The sequence below is a fragment of the Borostomias antarcticus genome (assembly GCF_949987555.1).
Source record: "Borostomias antarcticus genome assembly, chromosome: 23".
NCBI lineage: Eukaryota > Metazoa > Chordata > Actinopteri > Stomiiformes > Stomiidae > Borostomias > Borostomias antarcticus.
The window spans coordinates 10159439-10184468 of NC_140256.1; the positions used below are offsets into that span (position 1 = coordinate 10159439).

The 25030-nt window shown below is 48.1% G+C and overlaps 3 protein-coding genes across 4 annotated transcripts in view; 2 read left to right on the top strand and 1 right to left on the bottom strand.

Moving 5' to 3' along the window:
* iqgap2 (IQ motif containing GTPase activating protein 2) overlaps positions 1–19073 on the top strand; it is a 42326-nt gene extending 23253 nt beyond the window's left edge. For both annotated transcript variants that reach the window (XM_084457318.1, XM_084457319.1), the window contains 23 exons: positions 5291–5381; positions 5890–6057; positions 6204–6346; positions 6427–6597; positions 6976–7059; positions 7196–7267; positions 7405–7474; positions 8209–8417; positions 8654–8797; positions 9260–9423; positions 9852–10076; positions 10253–10393; positions 10986–11070; positions 11489–11721; positions 12402–12534; positions 13545–13647; positions 14264–14405; positions 15190–15277; positions 15517–15729; positions 15862–16022; positions 16202–16345; positions 17943–18051; positions 18296–19073. In XM_084457318.1, coding sequence (XP_084313444.1) covers positions 5291–5381; positions 5890–6057; positions 6204–6346; positions 6427–6597; positions 6976–7059; positions 7196–7267; positions 7405–7474; positions 8209–8417; positions 8654–8797; positions 9260–9423; positions 9852–10076; positions 10253–10393; positions 10986–11070; positions 11489–11721; positions 12402–12534; positions 13545–13647; positions 14264–14405; positions 15190–15277; positions 15517–15729; positions 15862–16022; positions 16202–16345; positions 17943–18051; positions 18296–18409 — 3207 coding nt within the window. In that variant the 3' untranslated portion in view covers positions 18410–19073. The remainder of the gene's footprint in view (positions 1–5290; positions 5382–5889; positions 6058–6203; positions 6347–6426; positions 6598–6975; positions 7060–7195; positions 7268–7404; positions 7475–8208; positions 8418–8653; positions 8798–9259; positions 9424–9851; positions 10077–10252; positions 10394–10985; positions 11071–11488; positions 11722–12401; positions 12535–13544; positions 13648–14263; positions 14406–15189; positions 15278–15516; positions 15730–15861; positions 16023–16201; positions 16346–17942; positions 18052–18295) is intronic.
* Positions 15–3924, bottom strand: f2rl2 (coagulation factor II (thrombin) receptor-like 2). The gene has a single exon (XM_084457320.1). It carries the CDS (start codon positions 2043–2045, stop codon positions 966–968), a length of 1080 nt encoding a protein of 359 aa, XP_084313446.1. The 5' UTR covers positions 2046–3924; the 3' UTR covers positions 15–965.
* A 1027-nt stretch (positions 19074–20100) lies between the features above and the next one.
* Positions 20101–21806, top strand: f2r (coagulation factor II (thrombin) receptor; the record flags this gene model as incomplete). The annotated part of the gene is made up of 1 exon (XM_084456832.1): positions 20101–21806. One exon carries the CDS (start codon positions 20101–20103, stop codon positions 21337–21339), a length of 1239 nt encoding a protein of 412 aa, XP_084312958.1. The 3' UTR covers positions 21340–21806.
* Between the last annotated feature and the right edge of the window lie 3224 nt (positions 21807–25030).

Genomic DNA, 25030 nt, shown 5'->3' on the forward strand with positions numbered 1-25030 from the left:
TAAGCGCCCCAGCCCGTTGAGCTACCGGGGCGGGCGCCCCTTCTGTCCTGATCTGGTCGGTGATTGATTCCCTAAGGCAGCGAGGCTTTTCATGCCCCCTGATTCCTTCGGGTGTGAATGAACCCGTGAGTGTACCTTCGCCCCCGACGCTGGTCAGAAACCCTGAACACGTTGCCTGTTTCGGAGAGGTGCGGAGCTGGCGAGCGTTTGCCCCGACAGGACGAGAGAGTGATTAAGAGAGTCGGATGAGGAGAGCGTGTGATGGATAGGCCCAGGTTGAAACATGTCTGTCTGGAACATGGAAGAGAACATTCCTTCATCATCATCATCATCATCTGGCCTGGTTTTATGTGAGGTTGGGGAGAAGTAAAACACTTGAGTCCATAATGTTATTTAACATAAGATTTTTGTTTTTGAACTATTTACAAATTGTCAGTGAAATAAAACACAATTCCACTTAGTAGTAGTTACTACACTTACAGTACTATTGTCAGCAGGCTTTTCAGGAAGTCCTTTAAGATAACATTCACAATTCAAACCGACAGCTTTGTATCACCAACGTTGTCCCAGACAACATAGAGTGTTATCTCATTCTGAGCTGGCTCTCGATGGCGTCTGTACAGGACATTGTTCCCGAATGTTTCATCTTGTTACATTTCTCAGTAGTAGTTCTGTGTGTGTGTGTGCGTGTGTGTGTGTGTGTGTGTGTACTCTCATCATTGTTGGAGCACCGCAGGGGATCCCAGAGACATGGAACAAACAAACTACTGAGAAACACACACGCGCACACACACACACACACACACACACAAAGTTTCAACCCAGAGCATCTGTCCTCTGCGGCGTCCCCCTGACGGAGGGCAGGCGCAGCCCGGAGGCTGAGAAACACACACGCGCACACACACACACACACACACACACACACACACACACACACACACACACACACACACACACACACAGTTTCAATCCAGAGCATCTGTCCTCTGCGGCGTCCCCCTGATGGAGGGCAGGCGCAGCCCGGAGGCGGCGGTGTGGGACATGAGCACGCACAGCAGGGGGTCCAGGCAGCTGTGGAAGCAGCACAGGCACACGGCGGCGCTGTAGTAAGCGTACAGGCCGTCGCCACCGCCGCCGTACAGCCGGGCGTAGTGGGCGACGTGGAGGACGCCGCTCGGGGCGAAGCACACGGCGAAGATGAGGAAGACCAGGGTGCTGACCCTGACGAAGGGCGCCCAGTCGCCGGCCGAGCGTCCCAGGCGGCGCACCACGGCCGCGTGGGCCCAGACGCAGACCAGGAAGGGCGCCAGGAAGCCCAGGCAGACCAGCGCCAGCCGGTAGGGCACCAGCGCGGCGTGGGACGGCTCCCGGAGGGGCAGCACGTCGTGGCAGGTGGTGACCCCAACCCGGGGCAGCCGGTAGCTCTGCCTCACCAGGAGCTCGGGCGCCACGGCCACCCCGAACAGGCCCCACACGGCCAGGCAGGCCCCCAGGGACCACGTCCTCTTGGGCAGCCGGCGGTACAGGAAGGGCCGCACCACGGCCAGGTAGCGCTGCACGCTGGCGCACGCCACGGCGTGGGCCGAGCAGTAGACGTTGCCGTAGAAGCAGGCGGTGACGAGGCGGCAGGCGGCCTCGCCGAACACCCAGTGGTTCCCGTTGAGGTGGTAGTGGAGGCGCGGCGCCAGGGAGAGCAGCAGCAGCAGGTCGGACAGCGCCAGGCTCACGTACAACGGCGCCATGGAGGAGGCGCGGCTCCTGGCCCGCGTGGTCAGGAACACCAGGACGTAGGCGTTGGAGGGGAGGCCCAGGGCCATGGCCAGGCCGTAGGCGGAGGGGATTACCCGGGTGCTGAGGAGGCCTGTGACGTAGGTCACCGCCGGCGCGTTGGGCGTCACGTCCAGCGGAGGGGGCAGGAGCACGCCGCGCTCGCCGTCGGTGGCGTTGGAGCCGAGCGTCTTGCCGTTGAAGGTCTTCGGTTCCAAAACGGAGGGACCACTCGTGTTTGTCTTGGCGCTCTCCTCTGGTCGCGAGGGGGAAAGCATTCACACAAAAGCTCATTTAGAAAACGGTTTGTCATTTTGGCATTGTGACATTGAAAGACTTCCTGACTCAAGTAGAACGATCGGAGGGGAAATGAAATCACCCAGAAGCACAAACATCAAGCAGTTTCACCAAAGTTCTCGTTCTCCGTAAACACCAAAGATTTTTTTTTTAAAGAAACATACCTTTATCCTGAAGCGTCTTCCCCAGCATTACACACAGGAGTGCCCAGGTCAGTAGTTTGGCCATACTGGTCTCCACCGTCTTCATTAGGCTGGTATCCCACTGCCTCGCCAGCTGCAGACTTCTGACCTTGTTCTAATATAGTTGGGGTTGTGCTGTAGAGTCCACCAGCAGGGCTATCTGGTCTCCCAGACCACTATCTCACATCCTCAGCTCCGCTACTGTCCGACAGCCGCCGAGATGCTCTGTTTCTGTGTACACAGAGCGATGCGTTGGTTTCCTGTCCCGGCATGAGTCTGAATTCCTGCTGTCTACTGACTCACTAATGGGAGGAGAGAACACTAATAGTTTATGGTCTGCTGCTACTGATGATTTAATCACTGGCGTTTGTCATCCCATTCTGTCATCCACAAAAAAAAAGTAGCAGCAAGAATAATATGACCTGAAAGAATATATAAAATACAAAATACTGTACATAAAATGTGTGTGATTGTGGCGTAGTATCTTGTACGGGGGTGGGGGGGGACGTCCTTCCTGCTGCCCTGAGACCCTCCACCCATTCTCCAAGGTCTCCAATATGAGCATGTGGGAGAGGACCTCTATCAGACTACATTAACAGTGTGGGGTCCAATCCTATTTTGGAGCGTTGTTTTGGCACCTGCTCCTTCTACTGTTTCTGTTTGTGTGTGAGAGAGGATGTTTTGGTGCACCGATAACAATCAGTGTTTGATATCCCCACCTCCAGGTCTTACCTCTGGACATAGAGGAAATGGTACTGCCTCGTGTGTGTGTGTGTGTGTGTGTGTGTGTGTGTGTGTGTGTGTGTGTGTGTGTGTGTGTGTGTGTGTGTGTGTGTGTGTGTGTGTGTGTGTGTGTGTGTGTGTGTGTGTGTGTGTGTGTGTGTGTGTGTGTGTGTGTGTGTGTGTGTGTGTGTGTGTGTGTGTGTGTGTGTGTGAGGGGGCGTTGCTTTTGTTTTCCTTTGGCTGCTGCTGCTGTGCTCTGGCCATTGTGTTGCTGTGGAATGCTGTGGAGTGCTGCACAGGCACATTTTCATCTTAATTAACTGTATCACTCCTACATTACATTACATCCTGATAACTTATTAATATCAGGATGTTTGTGTGCTACGTGATAGTCCAGACAAAGAAAAGAAACCGCACACTCAAGCTCTCGATGCTGGGTGATTTATTCAGACAACGTTTCGTCCTAGCGGCCTTTGTCAAAGTCTTGAAACATGATACATGAAACATGATCCACACAGTTTTATCAAGTTAAGATTCGCAAGTAATTAAGAGTGCATGTGTCCTCTATGTACTGTATGTGCATATGGCAAGCCGTTTTAACATTTATTAAGTAGACTGGATATTCGTTGCTGATATCTGCTACATAATTTTGCCTAGTCGAAACTCTAATTCAGGATATCTTTAATTACGTTTTGACTAGGCAAAACTCTAATTTTAGATATCTGCAACATCATTTCGCCTAGTAGATTCAAGCTACTTTTGCCATTCATGTGTATGGGGTTTGTCATTACATATATCTACTATTCAATTGCGGATATCCACAATGTGAATTACGGATATCTATAACTGAATTATGACTAGGTGTAATTCCAGTTTCAGATATCTACAATTTAATTCTGACTAGTCATAATTCCAGTTCAAGATATCTTTAATTCCCTTTAATTCAAGATATCTACAATGTCATTTTAAGATATCTTAAATTAAATTTAAGATATCTTGAATTAAGTTGTAGATATCCTGAATTGGAATTATGACTAGTCAGAATTAAATTGTAGATATCTGAAACTGGAATTACAACTAGTCAGAATTCAGTTATAGATATCTATTCTAAAGTTATAGATATCAAAAAAATTTAAAGGTACCCAATGTAGTTTTTGACCACTAGTATGCACTCTAGAGCAAATTTGAGAAGGTGGTCCCCGAAAATCGCGTACTACGTCATTGCGTCAATACGCGGAGCAAATAATAGTGACGTTTTACACATCTACGTTGTTTTCAAAACATTAGCTAAATATCATTTTGCAAGAAATTACAAGGTAGGAACGACATTCAAGTGATTCAACATGTTGATTAGACTACAAGGAACCATCGAGGAATTTCGAAAATAAACAAAGAACGGATTGTTTTGATTCACGTTTTGTTGGGTACCTTTAATTTGATTACAGATATCTTAAATTTGAGATATCTTTAACTTTCATTCTGCCTAGTTGAAATGTTAATGCAGATATCTTGAATTAGAGTTTAGACTAGGCGAAATGACGTTGCAGATATCTGTAATGATTTAGGAAAAGGCGGGAGCGGTTTGAATCCAACCTCTGTCTTTTACCGCGCTATATAGGTCAGAGCAACCTGGTCGTGCCCGTAGCCATGGAACAGCAGCCTGCTGAGGTTGGGGTATTTGACTGTTTTTAGCGCTTCAGCCCGTGAACGACAGGAACTGTCAGCGAGAAATACAGACGTTTTACTGTCATCAACAAGATGACTGTTTCGCTTCTGCTTGACTTGGTATGCTGGGCCCGCCAATATCAAAAGAACCCTCGCATCAGGAGCAACGTCATGCAATACAATTCCGACTAGTCATAATGAAATTTGAGATATCTGCAACTATTATTTTGAGTAGTCAAAACTGAATTATAGATATCTGCAATTGTCATTTAGATTGTGTGACGAGTGGGGTGTCGTTTTCGGTGACTGTTACTCAGTTTTGACTAGTCACAACTAGTCTCTAACTAGTTAACTCTAATATCTCTAACTGTCGTTTTGACTAGTCAGAATTACGTTATAGATATCTTGAATAAAAATTCTGACTAGTCAAAATGGGATTATGACTAGTCAAAAAAAGGTTGTTGATATCTGTAATGTTAATTCCGGATAGTCAGGTCTAGTTAATAAATGTTACAGCCGCTTGCCATAATGTGCACAGGGGTTGTTTGGTCTACTACAGTGCTACTCTGAAAAGGATTCAGAGACTGACTGTGTGTGTGTGTGTGTGTGTGTGTGTGTGTACTGTACGTGTGTGCGTGCGTTTGTGATCATCTCAGAGCTCGGGGGATGCGTCTGCTGTCCTGTGGTTGGACCAGATCCAGGAGGCCATACATACAGCCAATCAGGATGAAGAGGATGCTCTCACACGTACGCATCCCGCACCCAACGCCACCTTACTCACTCACTGCTTTGGTTCAGACACACACTGTACAGGTAGACACACACATCCCAACACATCCCAACACAACCACATCCACCCTAACGTTGGTTCTCCCTCGCCGCCTCACAAAAATCCAATAGTAATTATACTCCAAAAGTATATTATAGTATATTATACTCCGAAACAAAGGAGAAGGGAGCCCAGGTGCTCAATGGAGACTGAACCAGTAGTAGTCTATTCCAGGTGCTATTCCAGGTCTTCATCAGGGCATCAAAGCATGCTACCCACTAGAGGTCTTGATCAGGGCATCAAAGCATGCTTTTTAATTATACAAGCCATGTATTAATAAAGGCTTTTTAAAATCTGTATCCCTCTGTGAGTGCCTGGACCTACCTACTTTTTTCACTAGTAATTATACTTCTCCCTCGCTGCTCACATCTCCGACCTAGAAACAGGAGTGCATTTCCATAAGTCTGTGTGTTTCCCGCGTGACAGTGGCTGGGGCGGTGTCGGACATCAACAGGGAGGCGGGGCAGGGCGACGCCCAGGCCACCCTGCGGTCCCTCCAGGCTCCCGGCGCGGGGCTGAGAGGCGTGCTGCCGGAATGCGCCGACGCCTACCAGACGGAACTGGCCCGGACGCAGGACCGTAACGCCGCCGCGGGTAACTCGCCGGCTACGCACGCATCAGCAGCCCACGTCTCACGAGTGATGCTCATTAACGCACATGTTGCTCAGCCTCCTCCGAAGGCGAGTGACGATGTGTCCAGGTGCTCAGGTGCTCATGTTCACATCCTCCTCCTGTAACAGGCAGCGGGGACAGCATGTGGGTGAGACACGTGATCAAGGACAGATATGACTACTTCTACAACCTGGAGAGCCGGGAGGGGACGTGGGACCAGCCACAGGGCTTCCAGCACAGCAGCAGTCAACTCAGCAAAGAGGACATCCAGGTACTGTATATACATGCAGTATATGTTTGCTCGTTAGGATTTCTACTGTCCACAGCGCATCACTTATCTGGTTCCCTCAGGGCGTGGTGGCCGGAGTGACGGCAGAGTACAACAGGGAACAGTTGTGGTTGGCCAACGAGGCCCTGGTGACCCTGCTGCAGGCCAGGGTCAGAGGTTACCTGGTGAGGAGAGCCCATGCCCAGAGGCTGGCGTACCTACGGGAACAGGAGCCCCACGTGGTCCAGCTACAGGTACAGCTGCAGAACCGACCGCTCTGTGGTCTGACCTCCCAACACCAACTGAACGCTCCCGGTTGTCTCGTTCGGAGGCTTCATTAGACCGTCCGCCACAGACTGAGGATGATGCAGATTCATAGAATGATAGCCGGTATACAGGACACCGTATTCCTTATTTAGCCAGAGAAGAAGCTGAAGTGTCGTACTCACCAGAAGGGATGACATTTGTTCCCTCCACAGTAAAAAATTGAAACTACAGCAGAAGGTTTTTCAGTTTACTCACAGATAACGTGAACACACACAGCCAAGCTTGGCCACTTGGACAGAACTAACATCAACAAACCCTTACTGACAGAACTGGCTCTGAGTCTTGATTTGATCTGATTTACACAGGCTTCCTGGAAGGGATATAAACAGAGAAAGGTGTACAAGGACAGAATGCAAGTGCTGCAAGACAACGTGGTTTCAGTGGTCAAGGTAATGGACTAAAGACAGTGTGAAATGTTCCCGTGTCGTCTGAAAAGATTGCCGTTTAGAGCTGTTTTCCCTCACATACACATCACAGGAAAAACCAATAGAAGTGAGATGTAAAACTGTGGTCTTCCTTGTTCAGATTCAGTCCCTGCTGAAGATGTGGACAGCCAGAAGGAAATACTCCCAGAGACTGCGGTACTTCAAAGACCATGTGAGTAGCATACTGTGCCGACAGGCCTCAGGAGGCTCACTAAGTCCTTATGATACTGTATTTCCCTGCTACAGTATCCTGAACCTGTAGTCCCACACTGTGCTCTGAAGCTGTGTGATGTGTGTGTGTGTGTTCAGGAGAAGGACATAGTGAAGATCCAGGCCTTCCTCAAGGCCAACAAAGCCAGAGACGACTACAGAACACTCAGTGAGTCAACAAAGCACTCCTCACCCTGTCACAACACTCCTCACCCTGTCACAGCACTCGTCACCCTGTCACAACACTCCTCACCCTGTCACAGCACTCCTCACCCTGTCACAGCACTCCTCACCCTGTCACAACACTCCTCACCCTGTCACAGCACTCGTCACCCTGTCACAACACTCCTCACCCTGTCACAGCACTCGTCACCCTGTCACAACACTCCTCACCCTGTCACAGCACTCCTCACCCTGTCACAGCACTCCTCACCCTGTCACAGCACTCCTCACCCTGTCACAACACTCCTCACCCTGTCACAGCACTCCTCACCCTGTCACAACACTCCTCACCCTGTCACAGCACTCCTCACCCTGTCACAGCACTCCTCACCCTGTCACAGCACTCCTTACCCTGTCACAGCACTCCTCACCCTGTCACAACACTCCTCACCCTGTCACAGCACTCCTCACCCTGTCACAACACTCCTCACCCCGTCACAACACTCCTCACCCCGTCACAACACTCCTCACCCCGTCACAGCACTCCTCACCCTGTCACAACACTCCTCACCCCGTCACAACACTCCTCACCCCGTCACAACACTCCTCACCCCGTCACAGCACTCCTCACCCTGTCACAACTCTCCTCACCCTGTCACAACATTCCTCGTGTCTGTGTCTATGTCTGTGTCTGTGTGTGTATGTGTGTATGTGTGTGTGTGTGTGTGTGTGAATCCCTAGCTGGGGCCCAGGACCCTCCCCTCTCGGTGGTGCGCAAGTTTGTCCACCTGCTAGAGCAGAGCCCCTTGGACCTGCAGGAGGAACAGGAAGTGACACGGCTCCGGCAGGAAGTGGTCACCAAGATCCGCTCCAACCAGCAGATGGAGAAGGACCTGAACCTGATGGACATTAAGATTGGCCTGCTGGTGAAGAACAGAATCACACTACAGGTAACGGTACCATTAGCATTTAATATGAATGAAAAACTGGTTCAAGTGTCATTTTGTTTTATTTAGTTTACTTAGTTACACTGTATGATATCAGACCATTACATTTACATCACAATACGTCATTTAGCAGACGCTTGAATGCATGTGTGCTTGTGTGCTTGTGTGCGTGTGTGTGTGTGTGTGTGTGTGTGTGTGTGTGTGTGTGTGTGTGTGTGTGTGTGTGTGTGTGTGTGCAGGACGTGGTGTCCCACAGTAAGAAGATGAATACCAAGAAGAGCAAGCAGGAGCTGGCTGCAGGAGACAGGCAGGGAATCAAGGGCCTCAGCAAAGTCAAGAGGAGAAAACTGGAGGCCTACCAGCACCTCTTCTACCTGCTACAAGTAAGTTAGACTGGAGGCCTACCAGCACCTCTTCTACCTGCTACAAGTAAGTTAGACTGGAAGCCTACCAGCACCTCTTCTACCTGCTACAAGTAAGTTAGACTGGAGGCCTACCAGCACCTCTTCTACCTGCTACAAGTAAGTTAGACTGGAGGCCTACCAGCACCTCATCTACCTGCTACAAGTAAGTTAGACTGGAGGCCTACCAGCACCTCTTCTACCTGCTACAAGTAAGTTAGACTGGAGGCATACCAGACACACTCACTCACTCACTCACTCACTCACTCACTCACTCACTCACTCACTCACTCACTCACACTCACTCACTCACTCACTCACTCACTCACTCACTCACTCACTCACTCACTCACTCACTCACTCACTCACTCACTCACACCCAACACCCATCCACCCACACACACACACACACACACATTCTTACACACTCACCCCTCTCCTCAGACCAACCCCTCGTACCTGGCCAAGCTGATCTTCCAGATGCCCCAGAACAAGTCCACCAAGTTCATGGACACGGTGATCTTCACCCTGTACAACTACGCCTCCAACCAGAGAGAGGAGTACCTGCTGCTCAAGCTCTTCAAGACCGCCCTGGAGGAGGAGATCAAGTGAGGGCCGCTACCATGTCCCTTCCTCACTGTGCTCTGGCAAAACAATGCCTTGATATACTCTGTCAACCTTAAAGGTGCAGTGTGTAGAATTTTGTGGCAGAATCTTGTGTAGACTTGGCAGAGATGGAATATAATATCCATAAGTATATGTTTTAATTTGTGTAAAAATAAGAATCATTATTTTTTCACGACCTAAGAATGACTCCTTTATGTAGATAGGGAGCGGGTCCTTCCACAGGCCCGCCATCTTGCACCATGTAATTGTATTCAGTTGGTTGCAATCTGCAACCTCACCACTAGATGCCGCCACAAATCACACACTGCACCTTTAAATCAATAATCTAGTGTATGAAATGAATCTACTGTGTGGTATGAGAAACTGGAGCAGTCGTGTGGTTGAATCTCTTCTCTGCTTGAACCTGCAGGTCCAAGGTGGACCAGATCCAGGACATTGTGACGGGGAACCCAACGGTCATTAAGATGGTGGTGAGCTTCAACCGCGGCGCCCGTGGCCACAACACCCTACGGCAGCTGCTGGCGCCGGTGGTGAAGGAGATCATCGAGGACAAGGGGCTGGGAATCAACACCAACCCTGTGGACGTGTACAAGGCCTGGGTCAACCAGCTGGAGACGGCCACCGGAGAGGCCAGGTAGAGGCCACACACACACACGGACACACACACACACAGACGCACACACACTTCACTGGATTATACATGCACATCTCACAAAATGGGCCTTGGTGACCTCCGCCCTCTCTCACACACACAGACACACACACACACACACGTGTGACCCTGCTGTTTTCCTTCCTCCTCCCCCCCAGTAAGCTGCCCTACGAGGTGACCCCAGAGCAGGCCATGTCTCATGAGGAAGTACGCGCCAAACTAGAGTCCTCCCACCAGACACTGCGCTCGGCCACAGACAAAGTGCTCAACTCCATCGTGTCGTCGCTGGACAACATCCCGTGAGTGAGGGACAAGGACCCGGGTGACATATGTTCCACACAACATCCTTCCTTCCTTTCATCCCTCCATCCCTCCTTCCCTCCCCTCCATCCTTATTGTGGTCACTGCGTGTCTGACCTGACTAGCGTGGTGGAGCTGAATGGGTTTTCCAGCGGTGTCGGAGTGACGACTGAGAGGAAGGAAGGAAGGATGTTCTGTTAACCCGCCGCTCTCAGACAGAGCTGGACGAACGTCGTCTAGGTCAGGCCCAGGGACCAGGACCCCCAGAGGTCAGGGGTCGGACGGCCAGCTGTGTGTTGGGGGAACCGTAGACAAAGCAGCCCTAGTGACAACAACGGAGTTGCACAGTAACTACAGTGTAGACAACTTTCCAGTCATTTGCTGCAATGCTCAATCCGCTCCACCGGAGGGCAGTGTTGTTCTTTTATTGGACTGCCTGAAATCATTATGATTTGAAGATGAGCCTTGCATTATACATATAATGCTGAATCATCATTTTATTTGCCCCTCGTGTGCATTCGTTTCCTGTGCTGTGTTCCTATGCACGTCATGTTTTCATACCACTGTCATGATGTTTTGTTTTGCATGCAGTTATGGCATGAGATACGTAGCTAAGGTCCTGAAGAACTGCCTCCATGAAAAGTTCCCTGACGCCACAGAGGACGAGCTGCTGAAGGTACAAGGACTTGATGATGTGTCTCTTCCTGCTTTGCAACTCTCCCATGCGTCCGTTCCCTCTCATATTGTACAGGAGATTTTCATGTCCTTGTCCTCTTACAGCCTCGATCGTTTAAATAGCCCGACGCTTGTTGGTGCCGCCCACTATTAGGCAATGTAGACCTGAGTCCCACACGGTAGTAATCCTGACCATATACTCATACTATATGGAGTTGTAAGCAAGATGGCTGGTACTGTCTACCAGCCATCTTGCTCCCAACTCCATATAGTATGAGTATATGATTGGGGTAAATGTCTGTGCTTGCATGGTTCTGATACTTTACTGAAGATAACAGAGGTTAACCGGAGATGTGTGTGCGTGCGTGCATCCGTGCTTGCGCGCGTGTGTGTGTGTGTGTGTACGTGTGTGTGGTCAGATTGTAGGGAACTTGCTGTACTACCGGTACATGAACCCTGCCATCGTGGCGCCCGACGGCTTCGACATCATCGACGTGTCCGCCGGCGGCCAGCTGCATTCCGACCAGCGGCGTAACCTGGGCTCCGTGGCCAAGATGCTCCAGCACGCCGCCGCCAACAAGCTGTTTGAGGGCGAGAACTCCCACATGACCCCCATGAACAACTACATCTCCCAGACCTACGAGAAGTTCAGGTCGGTGGAAAAAAAACTACGAGAACCAGGTTTCCGTCGGTCACTCGCTGCTAGAGGCAAAACTAAACACCGAGCTTTTGTCTCCAAAGAGGCTCCCATAGGTCTTGAACTCATAGCATGTTTTCTTCTTATTAGCGGTTAGCGCTATCCTTTCACACAACACCCTGCTATTTTCCGTCCAGTAAAGCCAAGAGGATGAGATAGGAGGTACGGCCACCAGCTCTGCTGATAAGTGGCTGGCTGTAGGGAGGTCAGGCCGGGGTCAGGGAGATGTCGGAACACGGAGGTAAGCCGGCGAGAGGAAGCGCCTTTGTGTGAGAGTGCCGAGTCAGCAGCGACGATGAGGCTGCGTGTCTTCACTCCAACTCCTCTCACGCTTTCATAGAGGGGGGGTGGAGGGGGGTACGTTCACAGAAGTCTCTGCCGCTCCTACATAACCTAAAGTTGACACATCATTACTGGAAATCGGCAAGAATATTATCTGACCAATCAGCTGCAACAGGACATGTTTCTCCTCCAGGTTTGCCAGAATGTACATCAGTCAGATTATGTTATTTGTCCATGCCGCGTTAATATTAGTAGAGCACTAATGAAATGTTCAAAAGCCCATTTGGTCTAAGTTGTAGCGCCAGGGTGTTGACAACTTGTATAAAACCTGGTCCTGTCTTGTCTGTCTCCAGGTTGTTCTTCCAGGCAGCGTGTGACGTTCCCGAGCCAGAGGAGAAGTTTAACGTGGACGAGTACTCCGACATGGTGACTCTCAGCAAGCCCATCATCTACATCTCCATTGAGGAGATCATCAACACACACTCGGTGAGCTCCACATGCGAGGCCCAGATGGGTCTTTGCTTTGGCCTTTGTCAGCCCTTTTATTGTTGTCATGTCACACAGAGCTCTTGCAACAAAGCTGCTCTTCATTCTGTTTGGGCCCAGAGCCTCTCTCCTTCTGTCCCCCCTCCTCAGTCTGCTCTGCTGCTCTCTCCCTCTCTTCCGCCTGGTCTGGTCTTCTTTGTCTCCACTGCTGAGTGTAGGAGATGTGACCATGACCAGGTTCTCCTGTCTGTCTGAGGACATGTGATGACCAGGTTCTCCTGTATACTGTATCTGAGGACATGTGATGACCAGGTTCTCCTGTATATCTGAGGACATGTGATGACCAGGTTCTCCTGTCTGTCTGAGGACATGTGATGACCAGGTTCTCCTGTATATCTGAGGACATGTGATGACCAGGTTCTCCTGTCTGTCTGAGGACATGTGATGACCAGGTTCTCCTGTATATCTGAGGACATGTGATGACCAGGTTCTCCTGTCTGTCTGAGGACATGTGATGACCAGGTTCTCCTGTATATCTGAGGACATGTGACGACCAGATGCCTAAGTGTAAGAGTTGTGATGACAACCAGGTTCTCCTGTATATCTGATAACCAGATGTCTCAGACTTATAACTGGACTTACAACAACAGAATTGTCACCGTTGACAGAAGTCCTGTCAGTCCTCACATTTACACATTATTTTAGGGCTTCCTTTCTACCTTTTCCTTTCTATTAAACCTAACAGACGGGTGAAGGGGAATTTCCTCATTTCACATATCACTGAATCATAAGGTCATACTGTTTCCCCTGGTCCGCAGGAGACAGAGAGGGGAAGAGATGACAGAGAGACTAGGGGAGATACCCACCTAGCACAGCTGTGGCCCTGTTCCAGAGGAGAGGAGGATTACACAACAATAATACTAATATACGTGTGTGTGTGTGTGTGTGTGTGTGTGTGTGTGTGTGTGTGTGTGTGTGTGTGTGTGTGTGTTGGTGGGTGTGTTCCCTAGCTGGTGTTGGAGCACCTGGAGGCCATCTCCCCCGACCACAGCGACCTTCTGAACGAGCTGCTACAAGACCTGGGGGACGCGCCGGACGTGGAGGCTCTGCTCGGTACAATTCACTTTTCACACACACACACACACACACACACACACACACACACACACACACAGACGCGTCTCACTTCTCTAATCGTGTCGTCCACTGTCTGGACGTCCCACAGGCCTCGTCGACCAGGGACAGCAGATGGAAATGAGCTATTAGCTAAATATGGTACAATGCATCTCTTCTCCTTGTGGGAGATTAATGCTTTTGAAAATGGTCCCTGACAAATAAATGTAATAAATTAAAACTAATAACATAATCGGCCATCGGACAACAAATGAAACCATTTACAGTCTGGATTGATTTAAAAAGACAAATGGTGCATGCATTTACCAGAATTTAGATCAGTAATTAAATCAACAGGACATTAACTTCCAGCCGTGATGAAGAGAGATGTTCAGTTCCAGTACCCTGAGTGCTCCTCTGCTTCCAGCCCATCTGTCTGTCTTCCCTCTCTGCTGTTAACGCCATGTTTGAATCCTCTCACAGTAGCTACCCCTCCGCCTCGCCTCAGTGCAAGATCTGATGGGTCATGATCGGTATCAGCTGTGCAGAGAAGCGCAGGCTTCCACCTATCCCATCACGTTAGATCAGAGGTGACCGTATTGGTGTTTGTCCCCAGGTGAGGGGACGGTGGACCCCAACGACCCCAACAAAGAGAGCACCCTGAGCCAGCTGGCCAAGACGGAGATCTCCCTGACCCTCACCAGCAAGTTTGAGCTGCTAGAGGGAGACGAGCAGGACATGAAGGGACTGATGACCAAGTAAGACATTGTCCCCAAGGCAGGGCTGGTCTGCACTGGGCTAGCAGCTCTCACACAGGGATGGACACACAAATAAGGACCCTTCCTAAATACTCGTTCTACTAGTACCCTAGAATTGACGCACAGGAACAGTGTTTTATGGTGAACGTGAAGTGAACACGCTTTTGAAAGTTCATTAGAAGCCTGAAATAATCTAAAAATGTCCTGTGACACAACATGCACGCAGTTGTTCTCCGGGACATTTATTTCCCAGTGGTTGTCACTCACTGGCAGGCCTCGTGCTCTTTCCTGCCTCACTATCATTTCCTGTCCAGGCAGGAAGAGGTTTAGCGGTCAGGGGTTATCTGGTCTATAAAGACGGGCCCATTTGGACCAATTTATTACAGTTCCTTAAAAATGAGTCCTTTGGGGGAGGATGGCCTCTTCCTCTGCTGATGACGTGGATTTTATCAGTCAGGGCCTGTATGCAAAACAAGAGTTCCATGATTCAGTAGCATGTGATATGCTAGAGCAGCTATTCTCAGAACATGTCAAATTTGTTACTTTTATAGACACTGTAATAGAAAATGTTATCCCAGATTGACATGTACAGTATTTCATCACCCTGTAATGCTTGGAAAATATCATGGAAAGCCTGACCCATTGCTGCGCGTGTGTGTGTGTGTGTGTGTGTGTGTGTGTGTGTGTGTGTGTGTGTGTGTGTGTGTGTGTGTGTGTGTGTGTGTGTGTGTGTGTGTGTGTGTGTGCGTGTGCGTGCGCGCGTGCGTGCGTGCGTGCGTGTCAGAACTAAGAAGCTGATAGTGGACGTGGTAAGGATCCAGTCAGGGGAGACTCTACCTGAGACCCTGGAGACCGCCGCCACAGCCCTGCAGGTGATGTCATCATAACCCCCCTTAAGACCCCCACATGACCGCTCGTACACAACGCACACACCCAAGACAATTCACACAATGCACACACCCAAGACAATTCACACAAGGCACACCCAAGACAATTCTTTCTACCGATTTTTGTTTTGTTTTACGTCTGTGTTACTGCCTGCTTATTTGCTAACATTGTTCTGTGTGTGTGTGTGTGCGTGTATATATGTGTGTGTGTGTGTGTATCCCAGGAGTCGGAGCATGCTAAGATGGTGGAGCATCGCGCGGCGCAGGACGCCCACACCCCGGAGGGTCTGAAGAGCAGCCAGGCGGCGCTGGAGGACGGACAGCTGCCCCTGGAGCAGAAGAAGAGGAGGATCCAGAGGAACCTCCGCAGCCTGGAGCAGGCCGGCCTGGTCAGCGCCTCCAACAAGTACCAGGACCTCATCAACGACATCTCCAAGGTGCCCACGCACACCGTCACGGGCACAGACACACGCACGCACCCCGAAAACCAGTAACCCGAACCTAAAACCAACTGTATAGTCCGGAGATCTTCCTAACCAATTCCCTCGCTTGAACTGTGTGATTGACAGGACATCCGGTACCAGAGGCGCTACCGACAGAGGAGGAAGGCGGAGCTTGTGAAGCTCCAGCAGACACTGAGCGCGCTCAACTCTAAGACGGCCTTCTACCAGGACCAAACAAACTACTATGACACCTACATCAAGACCTGCCTGGACAACCTCAACAGGAAGTGAGTAACACGTCTCCAACGGGCCCTTTGAATGGCCGATTAGAGTGGTTGGTTGATATTTCGAAGTCCACACCGTAGTTTCGTTCTCCAGCGTTTACGGTATGCAACCCTCATCCTGCTTGTGTTTGTTGCTGCTTGTGTGTGTGTGTGTGTGTGTGTGTGTGCGTGTGTGCCCTCAGGAACGCACGCAGGTCCATCAAGCTGGACAGGAAGGCAGAGGAGAAGGGCAGCAAGAAGTGGAAGCAGCCGTCTCTGAAATACACGGCCGCCAGGCTGCACGAGAAGGGGGTTGTCCTGGAGATAGAGGGACTGCAGACCAACCAGTGAGTCCTCCAGTAAAGACGGCCTCGGTCGGGCTGGGTTGGTCTGGTTGGGTTGGTCTGGTTGGGTTGGTCTGGTTGGGTTAGTCTGGTTGGGTTAGTCTGGTTGGGTTGGTCTGGTTGGGTTGGTCTGGTTGGGTTGGTCTGGTTGGGTTGGTCTGGTTGGGTTAGTCTGGTTGGGTTGGTCTGGTTGGGTTGGTCTGGTTGGGTTGGTCTGGTTGGGTTGGTCTGGTTGGGTTGGTCTGGTTGGGTTGGTCTGGTTGGGTTAGTCTGGTTGGGTTAGTCTGGTTGGGTTGGTCTGGTTGGGTTAGTCTGGTTGGGTTAGTCTGGTTGGGTTAGTCTGGTTGGGTTGGTCTGGTTGGGTTGGTCTGTCACACAGTCTGACACGATGGCACCAGATCCAGAAGTGTCGGGTGTGTTAGTGTCGGGACCAGGGTCAGCTCTTTGTCTCTGTGACCGGAAGGAAAAACCTCATTAAAAGCATGGCCCAGAGATGCCACCCTCCCTCTCTCTCTCTCTCTCTCTCTCTCTTTGCTTCTCTCTCTCTCTCCCTCCTTCCCTCCCTCCCTCTCTGTCTCTCGGTCTTCCTGTTTTGGACAGACTGTTCCTGGACCAGTGGCTCTGAGGAGGGTCAGGTTCAGCAGCTTCTGTCTCCTCACTGCTCTCTGGGAATTACAGGCCACCACGTCTAACAAGAATAATAAGAAAGGCCAAACCTACAACACAACATAATGTGAAATTATGTAGTGCATGATTTCCCCTTAAAGGAGTGAGTTTAGCATTGTAAACCTTGTTATAAGGTTATTTATTATCATCTAAAACAGTCCATATAAACATTTTGACAGACTGTGCTCTTGAGATATTAGTGCTCATTGCTCATCATGTCACAGCTAAATACACAATGGATCTCTAAGCATGTCCATAGAGATTCATTGTGTACTTAGCTGTGACATGAGCAACGAGCACTAATATGAATCCAACCATATATGGACCCAATTAATGAGCAATGAGCACTAATATGGACCTAACCACAGCTAAGTACACAATGGATCATATTATATGCCCATATTGTGTACTTAGCTGTGGTTGGGTCCATATTTTATTTTTATTTGTTTTATTAGTGCTCATTGCTCATTAATTGGGTCCATACTGTATGGTTGGATTCATATTAGTGCACAATGGATCATATTATATACCCATATTGTATACTTAGCTGTGACATGAGCAATGAACACTAATATCTCAAGAGTGCACAGTCTGTCAACCCTTTTATATGGGCCGTTGTATATGATCATAAATAACCTTATAACATGGTTTATAATGATACATTTCAAACTACCCCTTTAACATAACATACTGCAACTTTCCAACCCTCTCTAAGTGACATTGGTTTGACAATTTATTTTCATCATTTACAATATTAATGTTTTTTTTCTCATTGCTCATGTCAACACCCTCCAGCTGAAATACCGTTAATAACTCAGGATCACATTTGGTGACCTGCAGACAATAGTGGTCATGTGCCCCTGCACCCGTATCCTGCAGTTTCACAATCTTCATTAACTCAATTCCATGTTGTTTTTTTGTTGATTTCTCGCAGGTTCAAGAATGTCATGTTTGACATCTCACCCGGGGAGGAAGTGGGGGACTTCGAGGTGAAGGCCAAGTTTCTGGGAGTGGAGATGGAAAAGGTCCAGCTCCATTTCCAGGTACTGTAACTGCTTCACCCAGAAAAGGTCTCACCAGTCAGCAACATTTGATGCTGACTGATGTTTTTCACATGGCTAGCCAGCAGGAGGAGGTGGTGGGGATGATGATGATAATGATGGTGAAGATGGCTTGGTTGTATCTGTTAAGAAAGTCTTTCTGTATCTTTTGGAACGGTGTGTGTGTGTGTGCGCGTGTGCGTGTGCGTGCGTGTGCGTGTGTGCGCGTGTGCGTGCATGCGTCTAGGACCTCCTCCAGCTGCAGTACGATGGAGTAGCCGTCATGAAGATATTCGACAAGGCCAAAGTCAACGTCAACCTGCTCATATTCCTCCTCAACAAGAAGTTTTACGGAAAGTGAGGGATGAAATGAGAAAGAGAGGACAGGGGGAACGGGGGATGAGGAAGGAGGGTGCCCGTAGGAGGGGCTCGTACTTTCTCACCAAGAGCTTTGTCTTCCTGTGTGCCATGTTCATCATCAGAGACAAAGACACAAAGACAGTTTGTTTCATTTGAGGCTGATTCGATTGATATCACTTTATACTGTACCAAAATGCAGACCACAATGAAAGGGTTGGTTTCTTGTATTGTTATATTGTGTGTTGCTGTTTGTCTTTGTTCAGTTTCCCTCTGGGAGATTGTATATGGAATATATATATATATATATATTAAAGATGATATAAAACGTACATTTTGTATGTAGACATTATACATACAGATATTGTATATTCACAACACTGTCATTGTCACTTTGTAAAAAGAAAAAAAAAAAAGTTGTGTGTTCAAGGACTTGTATACAATGCACTATTGCCTAATGGTCATAAATGGATTTTGGGAGCTTGAAGATGCCAGCATGGAATCTTGATGAAGCTAACTTGTGCCTTTTTTTAATTCAGACACAGTGGGGAGCTTTTACAGATCATTAGTGAAAATGTATTCTTTCTAGACCGCTTTTTAAATGCGTTGGAATGTCAAGCATAAATTAAAATGATTTACAATGTAGTTTAGTAATAAGAAGTTTAATAAACCAGGAATGCCTCATTTGGTCTTGTCTGTTTTTATTTTTAATGGAACTCCTAGGCTACAGGTTACATCATGTTACAATAATTTCAGTACCTGTACACTGTTCTGTTGTCAGTTTGTTAGTTTTGAGTTGTCATGTTAAGCCTCGGCTTCAATGATATCACTACTTTCCTAGACCCTTGTCGCCTCCAAAACGTTGCCTGCGTCACTGAAAGGTTAATGCGATTCCTGTCTGGTATCAGCGGAGTAGGCGCGTCTCTCTAAAACCGCTCCATGGACAACGGAGGGGGCTCAGACTTCTTCCAACCTCATGTCTGTTGCTCATCACGAACTGATCAGTAACTGCTATTAACTTGATATTGTATGAGCAAAATATCCCCTACTGTAGATGATCATATTTTAAACAGCCTATTTTTCTGATAATTTTGAATTTGGTAGGACCATGTTTTACCGATCTATCACGTTATTGACACTTTTTCTCAATACCTCAGCATATGCACAACATAATGGTAAGTTGAATTATTTCTTGGTTGTTCGTCTTCGTATTTTGCATGGATATAATGATGAGATATAATCATTAGTCTATATGCACACACGATAGGAGTTTTATGCTTGGTTGGTGTCCATGCCGACGACAGTGTAACGTATATAACCGCTTTATGTTAAGGTTTTGTTTATATCTAATTAAATCGCACGAGGCTCTTTCCCTGAATGTTGCTTATGTATCCAGGTGATGCGAGAAAATGTTGATCATGTGCACTAATTAAATATTTTTGTCGTTGAAATACAAAACAATTAATAGAGTTAGATAAAGTTAAATAAAGTTATAAAAAATGTGTTGATAGATACATACATGCATACAGTACATACATACATACATACTTTAGCCTAATGATCTCCCTAGGGGGAAATTTATCCTACTGTAGGTTTGCTATCGCCCACTAAAATAAAATGCTTAACCTTCTGATAAGTCTACCTTTCTGGTAATATGCTGCTCTTTGATGATCATAGCCCTAACCCAGGTGCCTGATGACCTCCCTGCCTACACGTTTAATTCATCCTGTCTCCTCAGGCTCTGAAGATAAGGTCATCCCCAGGACGTTCTCTGGGTTTTTCGTGACGGTCCCTGACGAGCCAATAGACCTGGGTCTGGACATGTGGGATTACTGGGACAGCAGCGGATCTGGCATGGAGCCTGTGAGGAGGAAGGACCCGGTCGCTCCCCCCCACCACCCGCCCAAGAAGCGCTACTTTGTCTCCGACAGAGCCCGCGGCTTCCTCCAGGGCCGCATGGCGACGGTCTTCGTCCCCACCGTCTACACCCTGGTCTTCATCGTCAGCGTGCCCCTCAACCTGGTCGCCGTGGTGATGTTCGTGCGTCAGATCCGCCCCAGGAAGCCGGCGGTGATCTACATGATGAACCTGGCGTGCGCCGACCTGCTGTTCACCCTGCTGCTGCCGTTCAGGATCGCCTACCACTTCCACGGCAACAACTGGATCTACGGCCCGGCCATGTGTCGCGTGGTGACGGCGGCGTTCTACTGCAACATGTACTGCTCCGTGCTCCTGATGATGTGCATCAGCATCGACCGCTTCCTGGCCGTGGTCTACCCCATGGACTCCCTGACCTGGCGCAGCCCGACGACGGCGGCGGCGGTGTGCGGAGGCATGTGGCTGCTGGCGGCGGGCGGGGTGACCCCCCTCCTGTTCTCCGGTCAGACCGTCCACCTGCCGGACCTGGGCATCACCACCTGCCACGACGTGCAGGACATAGGCAAGCTGCGGGCCTACTACATCTACTTCTTCCCCATCTACTCCTCCGTCTTCTTCTTCGTCCCGCTCGTCTTCACCGCCGTCTGCTACGTGCGCATCGTGCAGGCGCTGGCCGCCGCCAACGTGGAGAACCGCGCCCGGAAGACGCGGGCGGTGGTGATGGCGGTGACGGTGCTGGTGGTGTTCGTGGTCTGCTTCACGCCCACCAACGTCATCCTGCTGGTGCACTACGTACAGATGTCCCACGGCCACCATGACAGCTCCTACCAGGCCTATCTGCTCTCCATGTGTGTGGGCAGCATCAGCTGCTGCCTGGATCCCCTCATCTACTACTTCGGCTCGTCCCAATGCCAGAAACAGGTGGCGGCTCTGCTGGGGTGCCGGGCCCTGTCCGGGGGGGCGGAGGTCAGTTCCCAGATGAGCAGCACCAGAACCAGCAGGATGGACAGCATTAGGAGCTCCCTGGGAAGCCACTACAGGAAACTGATAGCCTGAGCCCCTGGGACTGTACACAGGCCTGGAACACACACTCCGGCACCCTCACCATCCCTCCTGGTCCCACACCCCTGGCTAGGCACTCATTTGGCAGATCTGGAATGAGTGAATTAGTATACTGTGATATTGGAGGCCCAGGCAAAGTAGAGAGCAGTTTTGCCAGGGTATAGTTCATACTGTGTTCAACGGCATTTTGAGAGGTAGGACTGGAATGAATAATTCACTTAAAATGAATAATTCACTCAATTATTGCACTTCTTATGATTTATCTTATTGTTTAAACGTTGTTTACATTGTGAAGCCAAGAGTCATGTTTAAATACTGTTAATAGCCAAGCACCCATTATTGCTGTTTCTGTGCGCTCTGTACCGTCAAGTCAACATGTAAATGCTAAATTACATAATACAGTATTGCCAAGCAGTATCACCATATGTACGTAAGATTTTTGTAAAACTTTTTTTTTAATGTGTCTGGCTTTGCAGTACATTATTTTACTGTACTACTCATTATAGTGGCCTAGTCTACAATACAGGATATTCTGCAGAATAACAACTAATTCAAATGTACTCAAATCTGTATGGAAACCATAATTCAAGAATATGACTTACAAAGAAGTTTTGAATAACTTTATTTATGTTATGTAAGATTTATCAAGTACAGACTTCATATGACAATGTTTAAGTTCTACATGATTAAGAAGTCAGAGCAACGTGATATATTGATATATGATGATTATTGATGGTGTTGAAGAATCAATGGCCGAAGAGGAAAGTAGTTTGTCGGAACTGATTTTTAGATCGGATTCAACATTTATTTAGTACAACAGCATACAGATATCCGGGTCAGTCACAGAGAAACACTTGGCAGTCAGTGTTCCCTGATCAGACAACATGGTATTGAGTTTGTCCCATCTTTATAGTCGGTGGTCTGTACCTACAGTATACATAGATTCAGTCCAATGGCTAGAGTTCTTTCCAGCTATGACCTTATACACCAGTGGGCAGTGTGCTTCTTATACTGTAGATGTACACTTGATCTGCTCCATACCCCTTGACCATGACCAACTAAGGCATGTATAGTTATGTTCTTGTGCTGAGAATAGTTAAGGCGCTAGAGACAGAAAACCCTCTTATCAGATATGAAAGTGTGTTTAATCGTGAGTGTTTAGTCCAAGGCGCCGGATCGCATTCCTACAATGACTTCTCTTCTGTGTCTGGTTCTTGTGGCTCAATCTGTGTCATCGGCATACGGGCACATGTCTGAAAACCAGTGAGAAAAGAGGGAGGTGTCACGAAAGAATGGGATGGATGTCAACAGACGTACAGTACAGTACATCATGTCCTTGTGAGTCATGGAGGAAGTTCATTTCATTGCTGTTTCCTGGCCAAGTGCAAACTATACTGTATGCTTGGATCTTTTCCACCCAACCTCCTTCTCAAAGGGAGAAAGTACCTAGTGGAGAGTACATAGTGTGTTTGAGGAAGAAAACACCGGCCCAAAAGAGTGAAAATACTGTAGATTTTGACAGGACACATATCAAGATTCTATCAGTCCTTGGTCATATTCAAGGTAGGTTATTAATAGAAAAATGGAATCTGATGGACTTTGGCTGTCAGACAGAATACAGTAATGGACTTTGAGGAGGTAAACTATCTCTATTTACATCATTTTTAGATTCTTTAATTAGTCTATTGACACCATGAGGTAAGGATCTGAACACAACAGAAGCCAGGGGAAAATTAGCAGTAAGTAGTAAGTGAACTACTGTAATCTTTCATAGACTTATGAGATCAGCCCAGGTGAGATTCAGCCCATGGTAGGATTTTGAATACGACATCTCCACCTTGTGGTTATGGAGGTTTACAAAGCTGACTATGAGAATGTTGAGGGGACACTTCAATAGGCCGACATCCTACCCACAGTCCAGTTCATGACAATTCCTCTCTTCCTGTCACCTACACTTTAACATCCATCACTCACTGCTGAAGTGAGTCCATGGCTACGCTTTGCCTTGTTCCAGCAACAACAAAACCACCCAATTGGATGATGGGAACCTGCAAGTAGAGGAGATCCAAGGGCTGCTGACCTGTTTCTCCATCATAGATATGAGGTTCTGGAAAGTGCAGACACGCTGCCTGCTTTTTGAAGGTGTCTTCATAGTCTGGATCCAATTTCCCTGTCCTCGCTGAAAGAAGGAGAGAGAGACGGCAATGAAGCAATTAGATGTTGACTTATTTAACTTAGATGTTGACTTATTTAACTTATTCCAAACTGATATTACTAAATGCTCAAGGAGTTATATTTGTCACATGTACAACTTTCCTGTACTGTACCATCCATATACAATCAAATGCTTGGGCTCCTTTGTGACTATAGATGCCCAAGAGCAGGGAAGCTCCAGGAGTGGACTTACTGAAGAGGAGAAGGAATCTTCCCGTGTAATCTCTGTTTTGGAAACTGTCAGACCACAGCAGGCAGTCGGGGCAGGTCTCCAGAATCTGACCTTTGTGCACTGCCAAATTTTCTGTGAAACCAGATATTAGAATACAGACATGAATTATCTGTTGGGACATGCTTATTGAGTTGTAGAGACCCTACAATCTAACATACTGTGCCTCACACAATGACTAGAGTTGCACTTGTACCACCACCATCACCACACAGTGACAACAGTTATGTACTTGATGACATTGTGGTTGTCAAGGCCCTAAGCTCAGAGGACATCTGCTCATGGATTAACTAGTTGAAATGCTCACAGGGGACCTGATCTGGGACTAGCACTCTAAAATGTGTTGAGAGTTGGCCCAGTTCTGTTCTTATGTCCCCCAGACACACTGGCATGCAGAATGAGAAGTAGCTGCTGGCCGATTTTCAGACAGACCTGGTTTCAGGAGTAGGCTACAGCTGTAGCCACTTACTGGTGAAAGTTGTGGTGCCACTTGAGATGGTTGCGTTTGTCGAAGCAAAGTAGCATTTTCCAAACCTGTGACACATTTAGGAAAACTTGTCATACGGTGCAACAAGCCATGACGCTGTAGTGTCAGCAAGTAATTGTTTGCAAATCCTACTCTGATCTTATAGGCCTTCTGTCAGTACTCACTGGCGATCTCCCCAGCGGTAAGTCACTACCTGACTGTCAGAAGTAGCAGCCAATGAGATCCAGGAGTTTTTCACAGAGCCCAGTGCTTCATGGTAGGGCCTAGGATCTGCAGTTCCCAGCACCATCACCCACCTTCCGTACACCTACAGTAGCATTAGCACAGTAGCACCTCCATTAAAGACAAGACATGTCCATGTGTAGAGAGCATGAATGCTTTTTTTTGTATTCACTGCTTAAATGATCCAAGCATGATTCATTGGCTTGTGGACAAAAGCCTTTATAGGACTACCAATTTTGGGCTATCCCATAAGGCCTAGCCTAGCAATCCTTCATAGCATTTTTAAATTAATTAAGCAATAATGCCTGCAATAATGAGAGGCATTGTAAAATGAGAGAATATGCCTGTCTATTATTCTGTCTGTTAGTCACAATTTTAGAAAGGTAGTTGATCAGGGCTAGTCAAATTATGTTGAATTTAATTTAATAAAATCATTGATTTATTTAAGATAATATTGATTGCAATTTAATTTGCAATGTAAATATTATATTTAGGGAAAGACAGGGTTCCCAGAAAGTCAAGAAAAAATGGGT